This window comes from Bufo bufo, chromosome 4, assembly GCF_905171765.1.
Source record: "Bufo bufo chromosome 4, aBufBuf1.1, whole genome shotgun sequence".
NCBI classification, from domain to species: Eukaryota; Metazoa; Chordata; class Amphibia; order Anura; family Bufonidae; genus Bufo; species Bufo bufo.
The window spans coordinates 421,937,311-421,959,206 of record NC_053392.1 but is presented as its reverse complement, the minus strand read 5'-3'; the positions used below and the strand labels follow the sequence as shown (position 1 = coordinate 421,959,206).

Here is a 21,896-nt window from a genome sequence, read left to right as displayed (position 1 = left end):
GCAAAATCTTCGCCAGTATAGGGCGAGGAGGCCTGCCTGGTGGGAGCGGCCGCATGGGCACTCTGTGCGCCCGCTCCACCGCATACAGGGAAGATAAGCCCTTCTCATGAAACAACTGATGCAACCATTTCTCCACAAATTCCGTGGCATTAGCCCCCTCGGTCTTCTCTGGCATTCCCAAAATTCGCAGGTTATTCCTTCTGGACCTGTTTTCCAGATCATCCGTTTTAACATATAGAGCAGCAATGTCCTTCGCAGTTGTTTTTGCCGCCATTTGCAAAGGCTGAACTACATCTTCTAGAGTGGACACCCTCTTCTCCAATTCAGAGGTGCGCTCAGAAATCTTGTGCAAATCATGTCTTATTATAGACACATCAGATCTCAGGCTGCCGACTTGCACTGTGAGAACTTTCAGGGTGCTGTTACAGCTGGCCACAGCGACATAATATCTTTCAGAGTGGGCTCCTCAGTAGCCGCCCTAGGGCCTGCTGTATCTTTAGCTGGACACGCAGGAGTCAGTAACGGCAGATTCGCCGCATCCAGGCCGTCGCCATCAAGGGATCCGTCCTCCTGGTCAGAGGAGGTATGTATATCAGACTCCTTTTCCTCAGCCCAATCGCCCACTCTGCTGTCTGTACGAGCATACTTGCTCAGTTTAGCAGCCGCACTCTGGCTCACCATCTGCTGCAGCGCCATCACCTCTCCGCCATCGGCGCCATGTTGGCCCACCCCAGTCTGTCAGGCTTCACAACTTTACTCGACTTCCTCGGCATATTTAGGCTCACAAATTCACCACAGCACCCTCCGGTCACTTCCCTTCCACCAGGCAAGGTTATTGCAAAGAATCGAGGGGTGCTACCACTCGTTTAGACAGGATACTAGCAGGAGTAGTGAGCGGTGCGTCTTACTCCATGCGCTCGTAGGCCACGCCAAGGGTTTAAACATTTAGTACCATCGTATGGGCTATAACTAAAGCAACCTGAAATCATCAATATAGTAACAGTTTGTAAGGCTGAAAAAAAATACATCTGTCCATCTAGTTTGGCCTGTTATCCTGCAAGTTGCTCCAGAGGAAGGCAAAAAAACCCTTTGAGGTAGAAGCCAATTTTCCTCACTCTAGGGGAAAAAAATTCCTTCCCGACTCCAATCAGAATAACTCCCTGTATCAACGACCCATCTCTAGTAGCTTTTGAATATTCTTCACAATGCCCCAGTCTGGCTGCCAATTGACAGGTTTAACAAAATTAATTCGATATTTAGGGACCTGATATGGCGTAAGGGACAGCCTAGAATAAAGCTTGAGACCTTGCAGTATCCTAAAACGAAGGGGGGCCTAGCAATTCCCAATCCTTGGGTGTACTATTTGGCAGCTCAGAGCCAGCACTTTAAAGGATGGCTAGAATTGCGGGCCACAGATATGACTAGTCAGCTTCTTAGGTCTCATCTGAAAGGACGGGACTTAATGATGCTATTGGAGGGGTTAGATGTGAGAACAGAAAGATCAGAAATTCCCATACGGCGTACAATGTATTTAGTATGGCAAAAGATCAAACACTTGAGATGGGTTACTGGGTTCACGGAGTATACCCCATTATGGTGCGATCCAGCTTTGACTGAGGTTGTTTCTATGACAGGGTTTGATGAATGTAAGGAGAGAGGGGTGACAAGAAGTATTTAGATCCTTCACTGGCTTTCAGGATGTTTATGGCATTCCTAGACGTTGTTACTATCAATACCTGGAAATGCTGCACGCTTAAAATACTATGATTAGTAACGGTACTGTGGTGTCCGAGCAAAATACAGCGTTACGATCTTATAGTTTCAGGAAGGGAGAGGGATGATATCCCTGGTATACGGGTTGTTGCTTAACAAATTCCTGGAGCTTAATCCCTTGACCAGAATGCACAAATGGGAACAGGATGTAGGTGCAATTTCGCAGGAACAATGGTCTGATATACTAGAAGTGGTGCCTATGTCCTCCTTGAGTGAAAGTGGGAAGCTCTCGCAATTATTTATCGTCCACAGAGTGTACAAGTAACCGATTTTTTTTTCTTTTTTACATCAGATGGGTTTTAGATCTGATGCTAAATGTCCTTGTTGTTTTATGGAACCTGCGGATCTGATACATATGCTATGGCAATGTATGGCATTAAATGTATTCTGCAAACTCTCTCAGTACATATACCACAGGATCCTAAGGTGTATTCTGCAAACTCTCTCAGTATATATACCACAGGATCCTAAGGTGTGCATTTTGGGATATGTGTCAGAGTTGAGAACTGAAAACATGCTCAAAGTGGCTATAGGACATTTGCTAAATGTGGCTAGGAAACTAATAGCTCTACACTGGATACAAGCTGACCCTACGACACTTGGAGAGTTTAACCCCTTAAGGACTCAGCCCTATTTCACCTTAAGGACTTGGCCATTTTTTGAAAATCTGACCAGTGTCACTTTAAGTGCTAATAACTTGAACCGCGAGACGCGAAATTTCCTGTGAACGGATCGGAAGGTGAGCGAGTGGATCTACAGCCTGCCAGCGGCGATCGTTCGCTGGCAGGCTGTAGATGTAATTTTTTTAACCCCTAACAGGTATATTAGACGCTGTTTTGATAACAGCGTCTAATAGACCTGCTACCTGGTCCTCTGGTGGTCCCTTTTGCTTGGATCGACCACCAGAGGACACAGGCAGCTCAGTAATAAGTAGCACCAAACACCACTACACTACACTCCCCCTGTCACTTATTAACCCCTTATTAACCCCTGATCACCCCCATATAGACTCCCTGATCACCCCCCTGTCATTGATCACCCCCGTGTAAGGCTCCATTCAGACGTCCGTATGTTTTTTACGGATCCACGGATACATGGATCGTATCCGCAAAACACATACGGACGTCTGAATGGAGCCTTACAGGGGGGTGATCACCCCATATAGACTCCCTGATCACCCCCCTGTAATTGATCAACCCCCTGTAAGGGTCCATTCAGACGTCCGTATGTGTTTTGCGGATCCGTGGATCCGCAAAACACGGACACCGCAGATCCGCAAAACACATAAGGACGTCTGAATGGAGCCTTACAGGCGGGTGATCAATGACAGGGGGGTGATCACCCCATATACACTCCCTGATCATCCCCCTGTCATTGATCACCCCCTTGTAAGGCTCCATTAGGACATTTTTTTGGACCAGGTTAGCGGAAATAGTTTTTTTGTTTTTTTTTCTTACAAAGTCTCATATTCCACTAACTTGTGTCAAAAAATAAAATCTCACATGAACTCACCACGGAATCCAAATGTGTAAAAAATTTCAGACATTTATATTCCAGACTTCTTCTCACGCTTTAGGGCCCCTAAAATGCCAGGGCAGGTATTTATACTGCCCTGACATTTTAGGGGCCCTAAAGCGTGAGAAGAAGTCTGGGATCCAAATGTCTAAAAATGTCCTCATAAAAGGAATTTAGGCCCCTTTGCGCATCTAGGCTGCAAAAAAGTGTGACACATGTGGTATCTCCGACTCAGGAGAAGTTGGGCAATGTGTTCTGGTGTGTCATTTTACATATACCCATGCTGGGTGAGATAAATATCTTGGTCAAATGCCAAATTTGTATAAAAAAATGGGAAAGTTGTCTTTTGCCGAGATATTTCTCTCACCCAGCATGGGTATATGTAAAATGACACCCCAAAACACATTGCCCAACTTCTCCTGAGTACGGCGATACCAGATGTGTGACACTTTTTTGCAGCCTAGGTGGGCGAAGGGGCCCACATTCCAAAGAGCACCTTTCGGATTTCACAGGGAATTTTTAACACATTTTGATTTCAAACTACTTCTCACACATTAGGGCCCCTAGAATGCCAGGGCAGTATAACTACCCCACAAGTGACCCCATTTTGGAAAGAAGACACCCCAAGGTATTCCGTGAGGGGCATGGCGAGTTCCTATAATTTTTTAATTTATGTCATAAGTTAGCGGAAAATGATGATTTTATTTTAATTTTTTTCTTACAAAGTCTCATATTCCACTAACTTGTGACAAAAAATAAAAACTTCCATTTTATACAAAGTTGGCATTTGACCGAGATATTTCTCTCACCCAGCATGGGTATATGTAAAATGACACCCCAAAACACATTCCCCAACTTCTTCTGAGTATGGCGATATCAGATGTGTGACACTTTTTTTGCAGCCTAGGTGGGCAAAGGGGCTCACATTCCAAAGAGCACCTTTCGGATTTCACAGGGCATTTTTTACACATTTTGATTTCAAACTACTTCTCACACATTAGGGCCCCTAGAATGCCAGGGCAGTATAACTACCCCACAAGTGACCCCATTTTGGAAAGAAGACACCCCAAGGTATTTCTTGATGGGCATAGTGAGTTCATGGAAGTTTTTATTTTTTGTCAAAAGTTAGTCGAATATGAGACTTTGTAAGATTTCTTTTATTTTTTTTTTAAATCATCATTTTCTGCTAACTTGTGACAAAAAATAAAAAGTTCCATGAACTCACTATGCCCATCAGCGAATACCTTAGGGTGTCTACTTTCCGAAATGGGGTCATTTGTGGGGTTTTTCTACTGTCTGGGCATTGTAGACCCTCAGGAAACATGACAGGTGCTCAGAAAGTCAGAGCTGCTTCAAAAAGCAGAAATTCACATTTTTGTACCATAGTTTGTAAACGCTATAACTTTTACCCAAACCATTTTTTTTTTACCCAAACATTTTTTTTTTATCAAAGACATGTAGAACAATAAATTTAGAGAAAAATTTATATATGGATGTCGTTTTTTTAAAAAATATTTACAACTGAAAGTGAAAAATGTCATTTTTTTGCAAAAAAAAACTAAGTAAATTTCGATTAATAACAAAAAAAAGTAAAAATGTCAGCAGCAATGAAATATCACCAAATGAAAGCTCTATTAGTGAGAAGAAAAGGAGGTAAAATTCATTTATGTGGTAAGTTGCATGACCGAGCAATAAACGGTGAAATAGTGTAGTGCAGAAGTGTAAAAAGTGGCCTGGTCATTAAGGGTGTTTAACCACCTCCGGACCGCCTAACGCAGGATCGCGTTCCGGAGGTGGCAGCCCTGCGCACAGTCACGCATATATGCGTCATCTCGCGAGACGCGAGATTTCCTGTGAACGCGCGCGCTCACAGGAACGGAAGGTAAGAGAGTTGATCTCCAGCCTGCCAGCGGCGATCGTTCGCTGGCAGGCTGGAGATGTGTTTTTTTTTAACCCCTAACAGGTATATTAGACGCTGTTTTGATAACAGCGTCTAATATACCTGCTACCTGGTCATCTGGTAGTCCCCTTTGTTTGGATCGACCACCAGAGGACACAGGTAGCTCAGTAAAGTAGCACCAAGCACCACTACACTACACTACACCCCCCCCCCCCGTCACTTATTAACCCCTTATTAGCCCCTGATCACCCCATATAGACTCCCTGATCACCCCCCTGTCATTGATTACCCCCCTGTCATTGATCAACCCCCTGTAAAGCTCCATTCAGACGTCCGCATGATTTTTACGGATCCACTGATAGATGGATCGGATCCGCAAAACGCATCCGGACGTCTGAATGAAGCCTTACAGGGGCATGATCAATGACTGTGGTTATCACCCCATATAGACTCCCTGATCACCCCCCTGTAAAGCTCCATTCAGATGTCCGCATGATTTTTACGGATGCACTGATAGATGGATCGGATCCGCAAAACGCATCCGGACGTCTGAATGAAGCCTTACAGGGGCATGATCAATGACTGTAGTTATCACCCCATATAGACTCCCTGATCACCCCCCTGTCATTAATTACACCCCTGTCATTGATTACCCCCCTGTAAAGCTCCATTCAGACGTCCGCATGATTTTTACGGATCCACTGATAGATGGATCGGATCCGCAAAACGCATCCGGACGTCTGAATGAAGCCTTACAGGGACATGATCAATGACTGTGGTTATCACCCCATATAGACTCCCTGATCACCCCCCTGTCATTGATTACACCCCTGTCATTGATCAACCCCCTGTAAAGCTCCATTCAGATGTCCGCATGATTTTTACGGATCCACTGATAGATGGATCGGATCCGCAAAACACATCCGGACGTCTGAATGAAGCCTTACAGGGGCATGATCAATGACTGTGGTTATCACCCCATATAGACTCCCTGATCACCCCCCTGTCATTGATTACCCCCCTGTAAAGCTCCATTCAGATGTCCGCATGATTTTTACGGATGCACTGATAGATGGATCGGATCCGCAAAACGCATCCGGACGTCTGAATGAAGCCTTACAGGGACATGATCAATGACTGTGGTTATCACCCCATATAGACTCCCTGATCACCCCCCTGTCATTGATTACACCCCTGTCATTGATCAACCCCCTGTAAAGCTCCATTCAGATGTCCGCATGATTTTTACGGATCCACTGATAGATGGATCGGATCCGCAAAACGCATCCGGACGTCTGAATGAAGCCTTACAGGGGCATGATCAATGACTGTGGTTATCACCCCATATAGACTCCCTGATCACCCCCCTGTCATTGATTACCCCTCTGTAAAGCTCCATTCAGATGTCCGCATGATTTTTACGGATGCACTGATAGATGGATCGGATCCGCAAAACGCATCCGGACGTCTGAATGAAGCCTTACAGGGGCATGATCAATGACTGTGGTTATCACCCCATATAGACTCCCTGATCACCCCCCTGTCATTGATTACCCCCCTGTAAAGCTCCATTCAGATGTCCGCATGATTTTTACGGATCCACCGATAGATGGATCGGATCCGCAAAACGCATCCGGACGTCTGAATGAAGCCTTACAGGGGCATGATCAATGACTGTGGTTATCACCCCATATAGACTCCCTGATCACCCCCCTGTCATTGATTACCCCCCTGTTAAGCTCCATTCAGATGTCCGCATGATTTTTACGGATCCACTGATAGATGGATCGGATCCGCAAAACGCATACGGACGTCTGAATGAAGCCTTACAGGGGCATGATCAATGACTGTGGTTATCACCCCATATAGACTCCCTGATCACCCCCCTGTCATTGATTACACCCCTGTCATTGATCACCCCCCCCTGTCATTGATCCCCCCCCTGTAAGGCTCCATTCAGACATTTTTTTGGCCCAAGTTAGCGAATTTTATTTTTTTTTTTCTTACAAATTCTCATATTCCACTAACTTGTGTCAAAAAATAAAATCTCACATGAACTCACCATACCCCTCACGGAATCCAAATGCGTAAAATTTTTTAGACATTTATATTCCAGACCTTCTCTCACGCTTTAGGGCCCCTAGAATGCCAGGGCAGTATAAATACCCCACATGTGACCCCATTTCGGAAAGAAGACACCCCCAGGTATTCCGTGAGGGGCATATTGAGTCCATGAAAGATTGAAATTTTTGTCCCAAGTTAGCGGAAAGGGAGACTTTGTGAGAAAAAAATTAAAAATATCAATTTCCGCTAACTTGTGCCAAAAAAAAAAAATTTCTATGAACTCGCCATGCCCCTCATTGAATACCTTGGGGTGTCTTCTTTCCAAAATGGGGTCACATGTGGGGTATTTATACTGCCCTGGCATTCTAGGGGCCCCAAAGCGTGAGAAGAAGTCTGGTATCCAAATGTCTAAAAATGCCCTCCTAAAAGGACTTTGGGCACCTTTGCGCATCTAGGCTGCAAAAAAGTGTCACACATCTGGTATCGCCGTACTCAGGAGAAGTTGGGGAATGTGTTTTGGGGTGTCATTTTACATATACCCATGCTGGGTGAAATAAATATCTTGGTCAAATGCCAACTTTGTATAAAAAAATGGGAAAAGTTGTCTTTTGCCAAGATATTTCTCTCACCCAGCAAGGGTATATGTAAAATGACACCCCAAAACACATTCCCCAACTTCTCCTGAATACGGCGATACCACATGTGTGACACTTTTTTGCAGCCTAGGTGGGCAAAGGGGCCCATATTCCAAAGAGCACCTTTAGGATTTCACAGGTCATTTACCTACTTACCACACATTAGGGCCCCTGGAAAATGCCAGGGCAGTATAACTACCCCACAAGTGACCCCATTTTGGAAAGAAGACACCCCAAGGTATTCCGTGAGGGGCATGGCGTGTTCCTAGAATTTTTTATTTTTTGTCACAAGTTAGTGGAAAATGCTGATTTTTTTTTTTTTTTTTTCATACAAAGTCTCATATTCCACTAACTTGTGACAAAAAATAAAAACTTCCATGAACTCACTATGCCCATCAGCGAATACCTTGGGGTCTCTTCTTTCCAAAATGGGGTCACTTGTGGGGTAGTTATACTGCCCTGGCATTCTAGGGGCCCAAATGTGTGGTAAGGAGTTTGAAATCAAATTCTGTAAAAAATGACCAGTGAAATCCGAAAGGTGCTCTTTGGAATATGGGCCCCTTTGCCCACCTAGGCTGCAAAAAAGTGTCACACATCTGGTATCTCCGTACTCAGGAGAAGTTGGGGAATGTGTTTTGGGGTGTCATTTTACATATACCCATGCTGGGTGAGAGAAATATCTTGGCAAAAGACAACTTTTCCCATTTTTTTTATACAAAGTTGGCATTTGACCAAGATATTTATCTCACCCAGCATGGGTATATGTAAAAAGACACCCCAAAACACATTCCTCAACTTCTCCTGAATACAGAGATACCAGATGTGTGACACTTTTTTGCAGCCTAGGTGGGCAAAGGGGCCCATATTCCAAAGAGCACCTTTCGGATTTCACAGGTCATTTTTTACAGAATTTGATTTCAAACTCCTTACCACACATTTGGGCCCCTAGAATGCCAGGGCAGTATAACTACCCCACAAGTGACCCCATTTTGGAAAGAAGAGACCCCAAGGTATTTCGTGATGGGCATAGTGAGTTCATAGAAGTTTTTATTTTTTGTCACAAGTTAGTGGAATATGAGACTTTGTAAGAAAAAAAAAAAAAAAAAAAAATCAGCATTTTCCGCTAACTTGTGACAAAAAATAAAAAGTTCTATGAACTCACTATGCCCATCAGCGAATACCTTAGGGTGTGTACTTTCCGAAATGGGGTCATTTGTGGGGTGTTTGTACTGTCTGGCCATTGTAGAACCTCAGGAAACATGACAGGTGCTCAGAAAGTCAGAGCTGCTTCAAAAAGCGGAAATTCACATTTTTGTACCATAGTTTGTAAACGCTATAACTTTTACCCAAACCATTTTTTTTTTACCCAAACATTTTTTTTTTATCAAAGACATGTAAAACAATAAATTTAGAGCAAAATTTATATATGGATCTCGTTTTTTTTGCTAAATTTTACAACTGAAAGTGAAAAATGTCATTTTTTTGCAAAAAAATCGTTAAATTTCAATTAATAACAAAAAAAGTAAAAATGTCAGCAGCAATGAAATACCACCAAATGAAAGCTCTATTAGTGAGAAGAAAAGGAGGTAAAATTCATTTGGGTGGTAAGTTGCATGACCGAGCAATAAACGGTGAAAGTAGTGTAGGTCAGAAGTGTAAAAAGTGGCCTGGTCTTTCAGGGTGTTTAAGCACTGGGGGCTGAGGTGGTTAAGCTAGGGGGGCTGAGGTGGTTAAAACGCTTTGACTTATTCAGGCCATTCTGAGATCGTTTTTTTGTCACATAGTGTACTTCATGACACTGGTAAAATGAAGTTTAAAAAAATCATTTTTATTTATAAAAAAATACCAAATTTACCCAAAATTTGTAAAAAATTGCAATTTTCCAAGTTTCAATTTCTCTACTTCTATAATACATAGTAATACCTCCAAAAATAGTTATTACTTTACATTCCCCATATGTCTACTTCATGTTTGGATCATTTTGGGAATGATATTTTATTTTTTGGGGATGTTACAAGGCTTAGAAGTTTAGAAGCAAATCTTTACATTTTTCATAAATTTTCAAAAACCCACTTTTTAGGGACCAGTTCAGGTCTGAAGTCACTTTGCGAGGCTTACATAATAGAAACCACCCAAAAATGACCCCATTCTATAAACTACACCCCTCAAGGTATTCAAAACTGATTTTCCAAACTTTATTAACCCTTTAGGTGTTCCACAAGAGTTAATGGCAAATGGTGTAAAAATTTCGATTTTTGGGCAAATTTTCAATTTTTTCCAGTAACAAAGCAAGGGTTAACAGCCAAACAAAATGCTATATTTATTGCCCCGATTCTGTAGTTTGCAGAAACACCCCATATGTGGCCGTAAACTACTGTACGGGCACACAGTAGGGCGTAGAGGGAAAGGTGCGCCGTATGGTTTTTAGAAGGCAGATTTTGCTGGACTGTTTTTTTTGACACCATGTCCCATTTGAAGCCCCCCTGATGCACCCCTAGAGTAGAAACTCCATAAAAGTGACCCCATCTAAGAAACTACACCCCTCAAAAAACTGATTTTACAAACTTTGTTAACCCTTTAGGTGTTGCACAAGATTTAATGGAAAATAGAGATACAATTCCTTAACTTTTTGGCAGATTTTCCATTTTAATATATTTTTTCCAGTTACAAAAGCAAGGGTTAACAGCCAAACAAAACTCATTATTTATGGCCCTGATTCTGTAGTTTACAGAAACACCCCATATGTGGTCGTAAACTGCTGTACGGGCACACGGTAGGGCGCAGAAGGAAAGGAATGCCATATGTTTTTTGGAAGGAAGATTTTGCTGGACTGTTTTTTTTGACACCATGTCCCATTCGAAGCCCCCCTGATGCACCTCTAGAGTAGAAACTCCAAAAAAGTGACCCCATTTTAGAAACTACGGGATAGGGTGGCAGTTTTGTTGGTACTAGTTTAGGGTACATATGATTTTTGGTTGCTCTATATTACACTTTTTGTGAGGCAAGATAACAAGAAATAGCTTTTTTGGCACCGTTTTTTTTTGTTATTAACAACATTCATCTGACAGGTTAGATCATGTGGTATTTTTATAGAACAGGTTGTGACGGACGCGGCGATACATAATATGTATACAATTTTTTTATTTATGTAAGTTTTACAGAATGATTTCATTTTTGAAACAAAAAAAAATCATGTTTTAGTGTCTCCATAGTTTGAGAGCCATAGTTTTTTCAGTTTTTGGGCAATTATCTTAGGTAGGGTCTCATTTTTGTGGGATGAGATGACGGTTTGATTGGCACTATTTTGGGGTGCATATGACTTTTTGATCGCTTGCTATTACACTTTTTGTGACGCAAGATGACAAAAAATTGCTTTTTTACACCGTTTATTTTTATTTTTTTACGGTGGTCATCTGAGGGGTTAGGTCATGTGATATTTTTATAGAGCCGGTCGATACGGACGTGGCGATACCTAATATGTATACTTTATTTTTATTTATGTAAGTTTTACACAATGATTTCATTTTTGAAACAAAAAAAAAATCATGTTTTAGTGTTTCCATAGTCTAAGAGCCATAGTTTTTTCAGTTTTTGGGCGATTATCTTGGGTAGGGTATGATTTTTGCAGGATGAGATGACGGTTTGATTGGTACTATTTTGGCGTACATGCGACTTTTTGGATCACTTTTATTACCTTTTTTGGGAAGTAAGGTGGGCAAAATTTCAAATTTCTGATAGTTTTTTTATTTTATTTTTTATGGCGTTCACCGTGCGGGGAAAGTAACATGACCGTTTTATAGATCAGGTCGTTACGGACGCGGCGATACCTAATATCTGTAGTGTATTTTATTTTTGTAATTTTTATTCAGTGATAAATGTTTTTTTTTTTTTATCTTTTCTTTTTTCACTTTTTTTTTTTTTTTTTTTTGACCCAGACCCACTTGGTTCTTGAAGATCCAGTGGGTCTGATGTCTGTATACTACAGTACAGTACACTATATAGTGTATTGTACTGTATTTTACTTACACTTTGTCTAAACAGATCTATGCCTTTAGCACAGATCTGTTCAGCACCATGGACAGCAGGATGCCTGAGAAGGCGTCCTGTTACCATGGGAACCTTCCACGTCTGCTCAGTTGTGGTCACAACTGAGCAGACAGGGAAGGGTAAGGAGGGGGGCTCCCTCCCTCTGTCACCCCATCCTGTCTGGGGGCTGCAAAGGCACAGCAGCCCCCCGATGGGAGAGGGAAGGAGCTCCCTGACCCTAACCGTTAACCTTTTCCATGCAGCGGTCCGTAAGGACCGCGGTATGGAAAGGGTTAAACGGCTGACATCGGCACAGATGTCAGCCGTTTATACCAGAGTGTCAGCAAAATGCTGACACTCTGGTATAACCACTGGCCACCAATGAATTTTCAAGAGGAGGCGGGCGGGGGATCGCGATCTTGCCTGCCGCACCGCCCGCCTCCCGCACCGCCTGCAGATGATTTCAGCCAGCATCCTGTTCGGATTAACCCCCGCGGCGCCGCAATCGCGATATAAACTTAGGACGTACCGGTACGCCCTGAGTCCTTAAGGATTCAGGAAATAGGGTGTACCGGTACGCCCTAAGTCCTTAAGGGGTTAAGAGCAAGGTTAATAAGATGTTAGTATATGAAAAGGCTATCTTCCAGAAAAGAGGTTGCCACCTCAAATATGAGAAACTATGGGACCCGTGGCAGGCGTATATGAGGTAGAGCAATAATATGGGGTAAAAGTACAGCTGATACCTGAATGGTTGGTGGGGGCGGGGGGGTATTGTATGTAATTAGAATATGTATAACAGATTTACATGTCGCATTGCATATGTTGAGACTGGATTCTTGATGTAGCCTTCTTGTACGATGTTTCTCTTTTCTGTATGATGTGCATATAAGACCTAATAAAAACGATCTGATAAAAAAAAAAAAAAAAAGACGCAAAGGATGTCCCCTCGTCACAGTGCTGGGTTAAATAGATGATGGGAGAGATCTCTGTACTGACCCTTGATATATTAATATAATAAAGTGAATAACCCTAATTCCGATAATCTTTCTGGGTACTGTAGTCCACCCATTCTAGTTATTACTTGTTGCCCTCCTCTGAACCCTCTCCAGCACTGCTATGTCTGCCTTGTTCACAGGAGCCCAGCATTGTACACAGTACTCCATGTGTGGTCTGATTAGTGATTTGTAAAGTGGTAGGACTATGTTCTCATCACAGGCATCTATGCCCCTTTTGATGCAACCCATTTTTATCTTATTGGCCTTGGCAGCAGCTGCCTGACACTCTTTCATACAGTTCAGTTTGCTGTCCACTAAAATCATCTTCATGTTAACCAGTGTTTTACCATTTAGTATGTACTGGTGACTTGCATTATTCCTTCCCATGTGCATAACCTTACATTTGTCAGTGTTAAACCTCATCTGCCACTTCTCTGCCCAAGCCTCCAATCTATCCAGATCCCTCTGTAGCTGTATAGTGTCCTCTTCAGAGTTAATAACTTTACACAGTTTAGTGGCATCTGCAAAAATTGATATTTTACTGTGCAAGCCTTCTACAAGATCATTAATAAATATATTGAAGAGAATAGGTCCCAATACTGATCCCTGTGTTACCCCACTGTTTAAAATAGGATAGCTACCTTACATCTGGTAGGAGGCACAGCTTGCTAAAAAGCTCATTTGCATGCCCTCTTCCAAGAACAGCCTATGTGATGTAAAATACTTTTGCATTAAAAAAGACAAAGTATTATGGCGGTGATACCTTTATTGGCAAACAACTTTTTTTTTCTGTTTGCAAGCTTTCAGAGCACAGAGGCTCCTTCACACGCGGTATACAAATGAATGACTGTGAGAAAGGCACACTACTTAAAATGTTACAGACATTTGTACATAAGGTGATACATCACCCAAATAAGAAAGAGCAATAAAACTGTGGTTACAGATGGACAGGCAATAGGGGTTAAGACTAAAGGCCTCTTTACACTGCGTGTGGACACCTAAATCATTGTTTGCCGGCTGCAGAGCATGCCGTCTGCGGAGGAGATTGCTCCATGTAAATGCAGCAGTCTTCACTAACGGACAGGAGATTAATGAAATGATTCTATCAAACTGATCTCAAACTGATAACATTCCAATCATTAAAAAGAGGCCTCAATCTAACACCTGGATTTATGATCCGCTACATGGACACCGTTCTTCCCCCTTGCCGTCAGTCCTCCTGTTTTTTTGTACGCATCTGATCTGCATTTTTTGCGGATTGGATGTGAACCCATTCATTTCAAAGGGTCTGCAAAAAATATGTATGTTTGTTATGTGCGGGAAATTATAGAGCATGTCCTATTCTTGTCTGTTTTGAGGACAAGAAAAAGGCATTGTTACAATGGAATAGCAAAAAAAATCTGAAAGCAACACGGACATCATCCATATTTTTTTGCATACGTATTGCAGCCCGCAAACACTTGAATGGGTTCACAAGATACAGACCGGTGCGGAGTGGAAGCCCACGGAAGCACTACGGAGCACTTCTGGGGGGTTTCGGTCCGTGCCTCCCCACCGCAAAAAAACCCAGAACATGTTCTATTTTTTGGTGGTGCAGACTGAATCTTGCAGATCGCAGACCCATTCAAGTGAATGGGTCTGCATCTACAAGAGGCGGGCATGGGGTGTACATGTCCGTGTGCATGAGCTCTTACTCTGATAAAGTACCACCCCATGTCTGTAACATTTTAAGTAGTGTGCCTTTCTCACAGTCATTTATTTGTATACTGCCTGATGAAGGATCCTCTGTGCTCTGAAAGTTGCAAACAGAAAAAAAAAATTTGGTTAGCCAATAAAGGTATTGGTGCTATAATACCTTCGTCTTTTTTTATGCAAAAGTATTTAGCATCACATAGATTTTTCTGGCTAACATGGTAGCATGCTATTTTCGCTATACATCAAAAACAGCCTAGAAAGTTTCCATGCTGAATCTTGTAGATTCATAACAGCTGGAGTGCCAGAGTTTGCAGACCTGCTGTACATTATGAAGTAAACCTGTACTGAGCCCAATCACACTAGGACAGTTAAGGGCTAGGTATACATTTGGTGGCAATTGTTTTTTATTATTGCATTGCACTCATTATGAGCTAAAAATATTTTTTCAATTGGTCTTTATTAAAAAATATGAGCTGTTTTCCCTGCACAGCTTTTAGTTTATCTACTAGCAGGATTTGTATTTTCTCTCTGCTCTGTCCTGCAGGGAGTCAAAGGGTCCTTATCTCTGACCTTATAAAACACTCATTAAAGCTAAATTCTGATCTTACCCATAAGAATGTGGCTTAAATAAGTGTTTATGACCTCTTAGTAAATTAGAGATGAGGACTATTAGATGACATGCACAAAGTAAAAGTGAAAGTACCATTCACACAGCTAGAAAAACATTTAATCCTTTGTGACAGAACAGCTCATTTTTATTTTTTATAAAAGTGTGATATTTAAAATGCAATCATAAAAAAATTGTCCCCAAAAGTGTACCTATCCTTTAAACCAAGAAACAGAAGTCTGAAAAAGAAAGTAGGGAAGGGACACCTAGACATTAACTTGACACCCCAGATGAATAATGTCATCAACATCTCAACAAGCCAGCACCCAAAAGCTGCTGTTCAAGAAACCAAACTCTATATATTTTTTTTATTTGGTTCAATTATATGCAGGCAAAATATATTTTGTATTCATAATTTTATATATAACATATATTCAATAGTTTAATGAAAAAAACGTTTTAATCGTTAATCCTTACACTAGGAAGATATCCATTCTATCTTAAACACAAAGGATAGCTTTTCTAGAAAGAGAAGAAATGTGGGCAGGATTTTCCTACCTGCCTGTGAAATAATTTGCAGGCAAAATGCCAAACAAACCACATAATATGGCATCTGGGCATTCTGGGAGTGGGTGAGGTTTCTCCCTTAAGTTCAAAAATTTTGTATTTATGTATATGACCACAAACTGTGACGAGGGGACATCCTCTGTGTCTGGAGGAAAGAAGGTTTGTACACAAACATAGAAGAGGATTCTTTACGGTAAGAGCAGTGAGACTATGGAACTCTCTGCCTAAGGAGGTGGTGCTGGTGAGTACAATAAAGGAATTCAAGAGGGGCCTGAATGTATTTCTGGAGTGTAATAATATTACAGGTTATAGCTACTAGAGAGGGGTCGTTGATCCAGGGAGTTATTCTAATTGCCTGATTGGAGTCAGGAAATAATTTTTTCCCCTAAAGTGGGGAAAATTGGCTTCTACCTCACAAGGTTTTTTTTGCCTTCCTCTGGATTTACTGGCAGGATAACAGGCCGAACTGGATGGACAAATGTCTTTTTTCAGCCTTATAAACTATGTTACTATGAAAAAGTTCTGTGTGAAGTGAATGACACAAATGGTCAGAGAATGGGTGTTTCCTATAAGAAAACCTCTATGTGGGAAAATGTCTGCTCTATGAGTCAATTTTCCCACCATCTTCCAATACATAGGAGAAGAGAGGTATTCAGCAACTGTCTGCAGGACAGAGAGAACATCTACTGTGATATCTGCAATGGCTTTAGTCCAGTAGCCAATGCCTGACTGGGCGGTAGTCATCGCGTGTTCTAAGAGGATGAAGGAACCTGGTGAGATGGGGTTAATAAAAGGAAAAGATTATCCCAGTGCTTGTCAGAGGTGTTTTACAACACTAGTGGCAGAAATGTTTGCTTCTAAGAAGTAAAACCAGTGAGGTCCCACTATGTCATTGAGAATGAGATGTACCGTATTTTTCGCCCTATAAGACGCACCTAGGTTTTTGAGGAGGGAAAAAGGAAAAAAAATATTTTGAACCAAAAGGTGTGCTTTTGGTGGGCTTTAAACTAATGGTAGCCTGTGGATGGCACTGTTATGGGGGCGTCTGTGGATGGCACTGTTATGGGGGCGTCTGTGGATGGCACTGTTATGGGGGCGTCTGGGCGTCTACAGGGGGTGGGGGCTGGCATCTACAGTAGTTTTGTAATGGCAGCAGTGGCCCAGTGCAGTCATTGTATTCTATTGCACCGGGCCCCGCTCACTGTACTAATCGTATCTAACTGCAGGCAATGTTTAACTATAGAAAATCTTCAATCCAGCAGCCTGTACTTCCGACCATAGCAGGCAGGAGGCTGGGCGGGCGGGCACTGGCAGCGTAACTCACTACGTCAAGCGCCCGCTTCATTCATAAAGTGGGCGGAGCAGGCGCGTGACATAGCGAGTTACGCTGCCAGTGTCCGCCCAGCCTCCTGCCTGCTACGGACGTAAGTACCGGCTGCTGGATTGAAGATATTCTATAGTTAAACATTGCCTGCAGTTAGATACGATTAGTACAGTGAGCGGAGCCCGGTGCAATAGAATACAGTGACTGCACCGGGCCCCGCTGCCATTACAAAACAAGATGCCGGCCCCCAACCCCTTCTCACTGATACACCTCCGACCGCGCTGTGCAGCATGCGGTCGGCGGTGTATCAGTGAAAACGGCAGCATTCGCCCCATAAGACGCACTGCCATATCCCCCTCCTTTTGAGGGGGGGGGGTTCGGTGGGGAGTGCGTCTTATAGGGCGAAAAATATGGTAGTTTATTAAATGTATATATGTTTTTCTTAGAAACATCTATCACAAATTTAAGTCAGCCCCCCCTTGTGCCACAAATGGTAAAGACAAAGGGTAATGTGGATCAAGATGGAATAGTTGGCTATGCCTTGTCCACAATTTCCATGTGGTCGGGAGAAGTGGATTATGCTTTACATTTAGAGCCAGGTTAGGATATGTAGGTAGTCACCGAAGGACCTTGTAGAAGAAATGCCTCAAGATTTTTTGGTGTTAATATGGCACCCCGAAAGTAAGCCATAGTTTTGATGTCTGTAAGTAATGCCTCTAAAGATTTGGAGGGGTCGTGACATAGTAAAGGTAGTCATCATAAATAGCATCAAGACAACCACTGTGTTTATAAAAAATAACCCACGTAAAAAGTGTTGCATTTCTATACTTTACCTGATTCAATCTTGTTTAGTATATTTCTAGCACACTGTACAAACGCTTCCTCCACGTTTTCTCCTGTAAGCGCACTAGTCTCCAAAAACATCAGTTCTGGAAAAAATAAATATATATCTCAACAATGATTAAAAAATTTAAGGAGTTATCCCATGAAAAGCATTTATCACCAAACCACAGGAGAAGTGATAAATATTGTATTGCAAAGGGTTCAGACTCCCAGCAATGCCAAGAACAAGGGTACTTCGAGTCATGTCACTGCATAGAAAGGTAGAGTGTATGTCAGTCCACTGCTCCATTAACTTCTATGGGAATGATGTAGGCATACACTGTCAGTCTAATAAAAGTGAATGGAGAGGTGGACCAACATGTACACTACCTCTCCATTCATAAAGGGGACTCAGGAACCCTTCATTCTTTGGATTGCTGGAAGTCACAGCAGTTGGAACCCCTGCTGTCCTATATTTATAACTTAACAACATAATACATGATAAAACTTTTCATGGGAAAACCTCTTTAGAACAATTGTGTGACAATATTTAGATAAAAAAATTAATAAATAGCTACACTTATCAGTAATTGTTTTACTTTACTGATACCCAATTGATACTTTTAGCCCAGTATTGATACGATACCAGTATTTTCCTTTTATCGATATTAGGCTGTGCTACTGCACAGCCTAGTATCAGAGAATATGGGTCGCGCTGCTCTCAGCAGCACAGGCTGCCATAGTCCGCTCTCTGCTGCTGAGTGTACTATGCACAGGGCAGTGTGAAGTCCTATTCACCACAATAGAGCTCTATTAGGGTGAATAGACAAGGGATTAAAAGATCCCAGGTTCTAACCCCTAAGGGGAAAAATAGTTTTTAAATAAACTGTAAAGTAAAAAAAAAAAATATACAAAAAAAAAAAAACCTTGCCCAATTTTACATATAAAATATCTAAACAATAAATAAAATATTACATATCGCCATGTTCGAAAAGTCCAAATGCCATAAAAGAAATTTTTTTTAATAAAAACTGCGTGATTCGCCATTTTTTTTTTGTCACCTTGTCCCCCCAAAAAATAGGATAGCACTGTTCGATTATGGCCCGGACGTTCCATAAAATGTGGAATGCATGCGGCATTTTTGCGTGGTATCGAATGGAATCGAGTATCACAATACTTTTTTATGGTATCGAAACCGAATCAAAATTTTGGCATCGAAACAACCCTAATCTGTATCCTATGACAGCACCCATGAGAGGACGACCCATCCCAGAACAGAAAACCTGAGGAGATAAAAACATCCACACCCCCGCCACACCTCAGTGATATACAAGAAATTGACACCCGGAGGAGTAATCAACACACATAAGTAATGTGAAAAAACACAAGAAAAAAAAAACAAAAAGGCTACAATCAGCAAGGAATCAATCAGAAAAATTACCATATTTTTCGCTTTAAAAATCTTGCAAAAAAGTGCCTGCATCTTATAAGTGGCATTCAGGGAAATCCAACATAGACCCCCTTACTGCTTGCTTAATGATCTGGCAGAACGCACATACTGCGCTTTACAGATGCATAGCTCTCTCATTGATTGGGCAGACACTTCTCTCTTCCTGCCGACACCGATCTGTGTGATCAGCGGCAGGCAGGAGAGAAAGCTGAACAATATGTTCAGTGCATGGGGAGCGAAGGTCCTAGAGCTGTACTGAATGGAAATGAAAACTCCAAGTACAGCTTAAAGGGATTCTGTCACCAGTTTTTTACCCCCCATTTAAAAATATGGTTATGTTCATGGAGCTCTAGCGATTCCTAATGTGGTCTTATAACCGAAATATGTAGGCTCATTTTGTCTAAAAAACGTTATAACTAACCTGTCATTCATCTCACAAAGGTGCCCAAGGGGATGCTCATGTCTTCCAGATGCCGCCCGCACCCGCCGCTGTTCGTGCCCAGCTCCTCCTTTGCCGTCATCAGCGCCGCCTCAGAATCCTTTGCTACGCCTCCGGCTCTCCCTCACTCCCCCCTCCTTCTTCTCTAACATCCCACGCGTGCGCACAGGCCTGTGCCTGATGCGCCCGTGCGGACTTCTCCGTTCGGCTTCATGGAGCGAAGTGCGCATGCGCCGGCACTTCGCTCAACCTCCCGATGACCTGAACACTGGCGCCAGCCTGTCAGAGGCCTGTGCGCACGCGCGGGATGTTAGAGAAGAAGGAGGGGGGAGTGAGGGAGAGCCGGAGGCGTAGCAAAGGATTCTGAGGCGGCGCTGATGACAGCAAAGGAGGAGCTGGGCACGAACGGCGGCGGGTGCGGGCGGCATCTGGAAGACATGAGTATCCCCTTGGCAACCTTTGTGAGATGAATGACAGGTTAGTTATAACGTTTTTTAGACAAAATGAGCCTACAGATTTCGGTTATAAGACCACATTAGGAATTGCTAGAGCTCCATGAACATAACCATATTTTTAAATGGGGGGGTAAAAAACTGGTGACAGAATCCCTTTAAGGACCTTCGATTATGTCATTAGTAATTCACAAAGTTGTCAGTAATTCACAAAGTTGTGTGAGACTTTGTTGAATAACTTCTGTCGTTGATTTTTACAGTGGAAACCACTTTAAAACTTGAAACCGATCTCGGTTCGGTTCCGAGGTACCAGTAGATTTCAAGTTTTAAAATAGTTTCCACTGTAAAAAATCAACAACAGAAGTTATTCAATGAAGTCGTGCGTGACTTCGGCTCATCGGAGCCCATACATTTTAATACTGTAAGTAGATAAATCTCTGTACAGTATTAATCCTAATTTTTGAACAAAGAGACTTCGGATTTAGCATCCGAATCTTGCTTCGCTCATCACTAGATGTCATCAATGGGAGGAGCTAGAACACAAGAACTTTACAGCCAGCACTTGTGCAGGGAAATGTGAATTTTTATTAAAGATATGTGTGTGTAGCAGAGTTGTAAGGATGTAGCAACACTCTGTGTGTGTGCACCAGTGCTGTGTGTGTATGTGTCGCAGACACATACTTACAAATGATCTAGCAAAACAAGAAGCATGGCAGGACACAACAGAGCAATGACAGGAGACACATTTATTTGGATAGGTACTTTTAATGGGATGACCACATGCACCATTGCTGAGGGAAAAAGGAACTGACTAAAACTACCCCCCCCCCTTACTGTACACCCTAAAGTTACTGACCTTGACCCCTGCACTTCAGTAAACCACATTCCCTTCAAAGAGGACCTAGAATTTTTTTTTTGTAATTTTCTGTTGTCTAAACCAGAGGGGGTGTCTTATAAAGCAAAAAATATGGTACATGTCTAATGTCTGGCAGAAAACATCTTAGAACTTTTAAATACTTTTGGGGTGTGGTCACATACTACATAAAAACTATTTCCGATAACGTGTAAGTTTTAGGGTACTTTCAACACTAGTGTTATTCTTTTCCGGTATTGAGTTCCGTCCTACGGGCTCAATACTGGAAAAAAAACTGATCAGTTTTATCCTAATGCATTCTGAATGGAGAGCAATCCGTTCAGTATGCATCAGGATGTCTTCAGTTCAGTCACTCTTACGGTATTTGGTCGGAGAAAATACCACAGCATGCAGCGGTATTTTCTCCGTTCAAAATGCCGGAGTACTTGCAGTTTTTTTTTCCGGCATTAATTTCCATTACAATGCATTAATGGCAAGTGTTCCGGCCAAACGGATCCGGTTTTACGGTCTGCGCATGCGCAGACCTTTAAAAATGCAAAAAAATATACTGGAGAGATGGATCCAGTGTTTCAATGCATTCGTTAGACTGATCCGCATCTGGATCAGTCTACAAATGCTATCCGTTTGCACATGGATTTCCAGATCTGGCAGGCAGTTCCGGTGACGGAACTGCCTGCCGGATCTTCACAACGCAAGTGTGAAAGTACCCTTATTTTCCCAATGCCTATGACCGCACCCATGGGAGATTGTACTAGAAA

General features: G+C 42.3%; 1 protein-coding gene across 1 annotated transcript in view; it reads right to left on the bottom strand.

Moving 5' to 3' along the window:
• RAB4A (RAB4A, member RAS oncogene family) overlaps nucleotides 1-21,896 on the bottom strand; it is a 204,972-nt gene that overhangs the window by 15,227 nt on the left and 167,849 nt on the right. Inside the window, exon 6 of the mRNA XM_040429311.1 lies at nucleotides 17,935-18,030. Within this exon, the coding sequence (XP_040285245.1) occupies nucleotides 17,935-18,030 (96 nt within the window). The remainder of the gene's footprint in view (nucleotides 1-17,934; nucleotides 18,031-21,896) is intronic.